General features: G+C 40.9%; 1 protein-coding gene across 1 annotated transcript in view; it reads left to right on the top strand.

Annotated features, from left to right (window-relative positions):
* The first annotated feature begins 859 nt into the window (after positions 1-859).
* Positions 860-7,450, top strand: part of camk1da (calcium/calmodulin-dependent protein kinase 1Da) — an 81,477-nt gene continuing 74,886 nt past the window's right edge. Inside the window, exon 1 of the mRNA XM_008286982.1 lies at positions 860-1,186. Within this exon, the coding sequence (XP_008285204.1) occupies positions 1,089-1,186 (98 nt within the window). The 5' untranslated portion in view covers positions 860-1,088. The remainder of the gene's footprint in view (positions 1,187-7,450) is intronic.

Below are 7,450 nucleotides of genomic sequence, written 5' to 3'. Positions count from 1 at the left end.
GCTATGGTCTGGTAAACTGCCACTTTTCTTGCTTTGAATCTACTATTTGTGCCGTTCATTTTACGTTTTTATTATGTTGAATAATGGTAAAGGGTAAAGGGTAGAGCTGTGTGTATAATGATGATGATGTATTATACAGTTTATTTTATATAATTAGTCGTAGTAGTTGCAATAGTTGTAGTAGGAGCATAAGATTTAACTTTTATTAATTAATTTTTTGGATCCAATATACAGTCATCCTCAAATGTATTCATACATTCCATTAAAGAAAAGGCAGAATTCACAATAGTCGCTCAAATAATGAGGAAACTGAAAAAAGTAGTAATAAATAAAAATTTGCTGAATTATAATTTGATGAAATAAGATATTTTTTGAATTGTGGTTGAAAATGATAATTTAAAAAAATAAAATAAAAGAGAGCACTTTACTGATGAACAGTGGGCCAAAATCAAAATAGCTGTCAACAGGTGCAGTGATTGGCTCAAAGGGTTGTTCAACTAAATATTAGTTTACGGGTCCCATCATGCTTGTTTGCTTGCTTTTTTGTTTTTTTATTTGTTTGTCTCTAATATTTCTGTTGAACCACAATTCAAAAGCAATGTCATGATTTTCATTAAATTTTATTTATTACTTCTTTTTTTTTTTTATTTCAGCTTCAGTGACACCTGTGTTTTCCTTCTTTAATGGGAGGGTATGAATAAATCTGAGGACGACTGTAGCAGCTGATATTACGTTATGTAAATCAGCGGGGTTTTATTTTGAAAGGCCGGTGTTGGCGCGCTGCTGTCCGCGCGCTGCTTTGACAGCTGCTGTCCAGACGGCCGGAGGGGAGGAGGGGGAGGAGGAGGAGGGGGGAGGAGGGAGAGAGGAGGAGGAGGGAGGTAGCAGGGGACACGGTAACCTGCAGGAGGACTCACATGGTCCTGCAGCAGCGGAGCTCAGAGCACCGGGACTCTCCGAACCTCTGACACCCAGCTCGGCTCCAGTCTTCCGCTCTCTCCTCCTTTTTGTTTGCCTCTTGTTATTATTCTCGCATCCCTCCTCCCGCAGCCCAGTGTCGGTCGGACTCGGGCCGGTAAAGCAGCGCCATGGCTCGGGAGAACGGAGACACCGGCAGAGGAGAGACGTGGAAAAAGCAAGTCGACGACATCAAGAAGATTTTTGATTTTAAAGAAGTCCTCGGCACGTAAGTACCCACGGCTCCTGTGACTAACTTCCACCCCGTCAGATCCCGGTGATCCTCCCGCCGGGCTGCTGCTGCTGCTGCCGGTGGGGCTGCTCGGTGACTTTACAGCGTTCAAATCATATTAGAACTAGTGAGCTTCCCACCGGACCCACTGATCCACTCGCTCGTCCTCTTCATTAGTGTCACCGTGGTTGTCCTGCAGGCTGGTCGGGACTTGGTGGCTTTAATCCCACCACTGACCATCATGTGTGTTTGCTGCTATGAGTTCACTGTAAAACGTTTGTGTCATGCAGTGAATTATTGTTGGTGTGATATTCCTACATGGGTCTTTTACAGCCACTCATAGTGTTCAAGAGACTTCACTACAGCATCACTATTACAGCCAGTTTATATTTACATCATTTAAAGCCACTTATTTCAACTTATATGTTATTTTTTTCCTAATTCAGTGTCGTGCTACTTTCAGATATTTGAGCTTTTAGTTGTTTAGACTCACTATCTGTTACTTTTTGCTGTTTAAACTATTTATTCATTAGTTTTGAGCTATTTTATTTCGTTATTCACTAATTTAGACAAACTGTTATCAGTTAGTTTTAGCTGTTTCCATTCCTTATTATTTATTTTTCACTATTTTACCCTGTTATCCATGACTTTCAGCTATTTCAACAAGTTATACTTTACTTTTAGTTGTTTCAACTCATAATCTGGTACTTTTCACTATTTCAACTCTTTATACGTTACTTTTAGCTTTTTAAATTTGTTACACGATACTCTAAGATCACTATTTTAACCTGTTATAAGTTAGTTTTAGCTAACTGTTTCAAATTGTTATCTAATACTTTTAGCTAAAATATTTCAACACGTTGTCCGACACTTTTCTCTAGCTATTTCAATCCATTTTCCGTTGCTGTTAGCTAACTATTTCAACACATTATCCGATACTTTTAGCTAAAATATTTCAACATGTTACTCAGTACTTTCATCTAACTATTTCAACCCATTGTTCGCTACTTTTAGCTAACTTATTCAACACATTATCCGATACTTTTAGCTAACTATTTCAACCTATTTTTCATTACTCATAGCTAACTATTTCAACACATTATTCGATACTTTTAGCTAAAATATTTTAACTCGTTACCCGATACTTTTAGCTAACTATTTCAACCCATTTCTCGTTACTTTTAGCTAACCATTTCAACCCATTATTCGATACTTTTAGCTAACCATTTCAACCCATTATCTGTTACTTTTAGCTATTTCAGCTCATTAACCATGCGTTTTGGCTGTTTTAACTCATTAGCCGTCACTTTAGCTCGCTATTACTTGTTATCCACTAGCTTAAGCGAATCAAATGTATCTGTTATTTTTAACTATTTCAACTCGTGTTTCTTTTTTATCCATATTTAAACCGTTTATCGGATGCTTTTTGCTATTTCACACTCATCATTTTAGTTTTCTTTATGTATTCATGACTTTCAGCTCTCTGTTAAGGCGACTTGCTAAGTAATTCATTTATATGCAAACACCTAGAATACAGATGACTGATATGTGGCTGTTTATTTTCCTGTAGCTGTAAATTACAGCCAGGTGCAGCATTTATGTAACGTTCAGTGTTTTATGTGTTTCAGAGCTCGTTAAATAGCAGTAATTGCTGTCGCTTTAGTCACTGGCACAGCAGTTATATTATAGAATTGCTATCACATACCTGTGTATGACTTCAGGTTTTGTACAGTAGCATTTCTGTTCAGTTAATAAGCTCTGCACCCTGCCCTGACTGTATTTTGTTGATGATGGTGTTCTGCTGTATGTGGTGTTTATATAGGAGTTTGTACAATGACTCAGAGTGACTGTGGTGCTGAGAAGTGAGCGTATGCTGTGGTGATGCTGGGGATTTTCTTGTTGATGACATCAAGGCTTTAACAGACCGCAGGAATCTCAGTCTATCAGCAGCAGCAGCAGCACTATCGCTGATACCCTCACAAGCTTTTTCTAGATGGAAATGAGACTCTTTCACGCTTCCATAAAGAAGATTTTACTCTCCAGCTCCATGTTGGGAATGATCTTCTTTTCTTGTCCCTTTCTTCTTTCTTGTTCCATCTTCCCTTTTCCTCATCCTCATCCAAACAGCAGCAGAACACAGGTCCACGCCCCCCTTTAAATCTCCGACAGCCAGTCCCTGTAAACTGTCTGTGTGCCCGCTTTGGCTTCCTGCTGTGAGGAATGAGCTGCGTCTGTTTGGACGGCAGCCCGGAGGGGGACACGCGGGGCGGATGCAGATTGGGATTAACTGCACACAGATTAGGAAAACTTCCCATGAATAGAAAGAAGTTGTGTCACGTTGTGTAATGACAGAATGAGGGTGGAAGGCGAGGCGCTGTGTGGCGTGTTACCCCCAAAAAACATGTGAAATTTCGACCGGATGCAGGCTGTTGCAGGACTCAATGATCCGAGTCGGCCATGTTGCAGGCACACATTAACCAAAGCTGCTGACGGATCTTTGAACCTGATGCATCAGCAGAAAAGGGGGAAAGCAAGGAGGTGTGTGTGTGTAGGAGAGGAGGAAGGTGGCTGTGTTGACTGAATCCGAAACAGATGAATTCTGCTCGGTGTGATGAAGCAGACAGACCAGGAATGAAATCTGCAGCTCGGAACCAATCATGAAATTGTTGTTGTCCGATATGTATTTGCTGACTGGATGATCGGCCAATGAGAAGCCGTCAGCAGGGACAGCGAAGCGATGAAAATGTTTGCCTGGGCGACAAGTCACTTTGTCTAACAGGGGTGCTGTGTTCGGGTGTAGCAGCACATGTGGGAAAATGTAGTTTTCATAATATTACTGCAGTGTTGAGTATTTTTGTGTGTGTTTGAGCTGCATCTGTGCTGACACAATGAGATGTCGGAGTCCTGACACTAACTCCTCACTCTGGGTCATCCTCGTCTCTTTTGGTCAGTGTGTGTGTGTTTATATGCCGACGTGTGTGTGTGTGCACTTAAACACCTCTTCAGCTCCGGGTCCTTATACCATGTTCCAATGTGTGACATATTTTTTCAGCCCCCTAACTCTGGATAAACCTCATTAGGATTAGCTTATGCTGGCAGCTGTGTGCGTGTGTGCAATCATGTTCATGCTGCTCTCCTTGGTGTCTTATTACCCCCCTGGTGTGTATGCTGTGTGCGTCCCTGTTGCTCACCACTCAATAATTCAATACTAACAGCAGTGTGTGCTTTGCGTGTGCACATGTGTTAGTGTGTGCGCGCCTCAGGTAGGCTGCAGCTCTCAGCAGGAGGGATCATAGCGAACTGAGGAGGAACTAGACACGTGTAGGATTTTTATTTGTTTTTGTCACTTATTGGTGTGATCACGTCTAACAAAACACATTTTTAAAACTTTTCTTTCAGATTTAGCTAGCTTAGCATGAATGTAGCTAACAGGATNACTGCTGGAATCGTGGCCAAAGATGCATTTACTACTTTATGTTTTATATTTTTAATCAATTCATTGTCATTACTGTGTTTTCACTTTGACATGAAAGAGTCTTTTTTGTAAATTATTGTCAAAAACAATATATATTGACCACGACTGAGTGTGAATACATTTTATAGGCACTATAAATGGAATCCTGCCATCTTATATGCTTGAGTATTTTCAGGAAAAAAAATAACAGACTTGTGGTTTGTGGCTGTGACCTGAGCTCCACTGAGACGAGCTGCTGTGTCAACCTCCAGCTCTGCACTGTGGTAGTAAATGCATTTATGATTTTAACAGTGTGCAGCTAAGGAAATCAGCACGAACGGATCTAAAAGCCCTTTGTCCATTACATCAGTGGGGATGTCTGGCGGGCTGCATCCCTGCACTGGAGCTGGTATCACGGGAATAAGAGGGTCATTTAACAGACAAGTGTGTAACTCGTACTGCGAAACGCTTTCAACTTCTGATGTGACAAGCACATTAGCTTCTCAGCCTTAAATAAAAGCCAAGCCCTCCCTCATTAGTTATTTGGCTCCACTTACGAACACCAGCCTGCAGAATAAATCTGTTTCTACGTATGATTAAAACGTTCAAAGCTGCGAGCAATAAGTCTGCCCCTTCATCTCCCTTGACCTTCATCCTCTATCTTTTTTTTTAACCATCTCTCTGATGCCCTCCTCTCCTCCTCCGCCTCCTTCCTCTTGCAGTTGGGTAATCATCTTTCATCATGGGGAGGTCAGATTTGCTGACTCAGAGTAAAGGATGAGGATGAGGAGGGGAGGGGGAGGGGGAGGCGAGAGGAGTTTTCCTGGGTTGCTGCTGAGGAAGAGCTGCAGTAGTTTGCAGACGGAATACTCATGAGCGGTGGAGGCTGCAACACATTGTCCTCCCTCCCTCCCTGTCTGTCTGTGTCTCCCTACAGTATTTCACACACACACACTAACAAGGCTAAAAGTCTCTTCTCCAGTGTGTGTGTGTGTGTGTGTGTGTGTGTGTGTGTGTGTGTGTGTGAGAGCAGTAACACGGCCTGAGCTGACCTCACCCCCCTGCAGCTGTCAGAGTCCCGGGGATCACCGCTCCTCTGCAAACTGAATCTGTGTAATCCAGGTGTTATGCGGCCACTTAAACCCAGGTGAATGTGCAGTTGCAGCCGGTGTCCCCCCACCTCTCCCCCCTCCTCCCCTCTGCTGATCCCCGCAGACGCCTTTAGGGATCCCAAATAGTGATGGATGCTTGATGGCTGCTGTCAGCAAGTTGGCGCATTGCGAATTTACTGCTCCCACGTCCTCACCACACACACACACACACATACTCAGTGTGTGTGTCGGACAGGATGCATGTGCACCATCCCATCAGCTGCCTCTATTGTCATAACAACACGCACTGCCACAATAACACCACACATGGGTGTAATTATGCAGCGGATGATCCCGAGAGAGACAGAAAAGAAGCAGAGTTTCAACACACTGGAGGTTTTGTGGAAAAGCGGAAACCCTGAAAACGTGCCCACAGCGCATCAATTAACGACGTTTAGACAATTGCAGGTGGCAGCAGAGCTGCCGTCAAGTTAGACACAAGTAAGCATCCTGGTACAAGAAGCTGCGGGCGATGCCTTCAAAATAAAAGCACAACACAAATTAAGACGTTGCAGAAAATACTGAAATCTATCTTGATAAAAACTTCTTTAACGCACTTGGCATTTGATCACAGGTATATTTATAAAAGGTTGCTTGTAAGGTTCTGAAATTTAGGCTCATACGCCATTTAAGAAACGACTACAATCAACAAGATTCTGCAACAGTATTGGTACAAATATGTTTAAGGAGAAAATAAAAGAATGTCATGAGAGCAATGCCAGTAGTTCTCTCTTTAGGATAAAACTTTACTAAACCCAGAGGAAATTCTTGTGCCAGATACTTCTTAGAAAAAAAACAAACAAAAAAAACCCTATAAGACATGCAGAGCCTATAAAGTATGGCTTTGGTGACTGCTAGGTTTCTTTCACATTTTTGTTTAATTTTCGTGTTAAGAGGCGGCAGCAATACAGAAATCTCTCTCAAAACTAGTGAAACCATCAAACCTATTGTAAACCTTTATGTAGAAATCATCAGGAACATCCAGTTTAAATGTTAAACTACTAGAGACAGAAAAACACAAACTGGTTTGTAGCTTGTGGCACTGCAAATGCTCTAAACTATTTTTACTTCAGTGTCTGTAAATTTTCTCAAGTTTTGTTTATTTTTAGGCATCATGTTACAGTGTTTTATGTGTTTGTTGTTTTGACCATTTCAACTCATTCGTTATTTTTATTTATTTATTTATTTATTTTTGCAATTTCAGCTTGTTAGCCATTGCTTTAAGCTATATAACACTTTATTCCTTACTTTTAGCTATTTCAGCTTGTTAATAGTTACTTTCATAGTTTATGTGTTACTTTTAGCTAACTATTTCAACACTTTAGCCATTATTTTAACTCTTTAAATCAGCTGTCAACTACTTTGAGCTAATAATCAACATGTTATTCATTCCTGTTAGCTATTTCAGCTTGTTATTAGTTACTTTTACCTGTTATAGTTTATGTGTTACTTATAGCTAACTATCAACACTTTAGCCATTATTTTAACTATTTAAATCTGTTATCAGCTACTTTGAGCTAATTTTCATAACGTTATTCATTGCTGTTAGCTGTTTTAGCTTGTTAGCTGTTCTTTTAAGCTAACCATCTCCACAGGTTATCTTTTTCTTTTCTTTTTTTTTTTTTTTAATTGTTTGTTTGTTTGCTCTCATTGCTA

Source organism: Stegastes partitus, unplaced genomic scaffold (assembly GCF_000690725.1).
Source record: "Stegastes partitus isolate 25-593 unplaced genomic scaffold, Stegastes_partitus-1.0.2 Scaffold481, whole genome shotgun sequence".
Classification (NCBI taxonomy): Eukaryota; Metazoa; Chordata; class Actinopteri; family Pomacentridae; genus Stegastes; species Stegastes partitus.
This window is presented reverse-complemented; position numbering and strand designations above follow the sequence as displayed.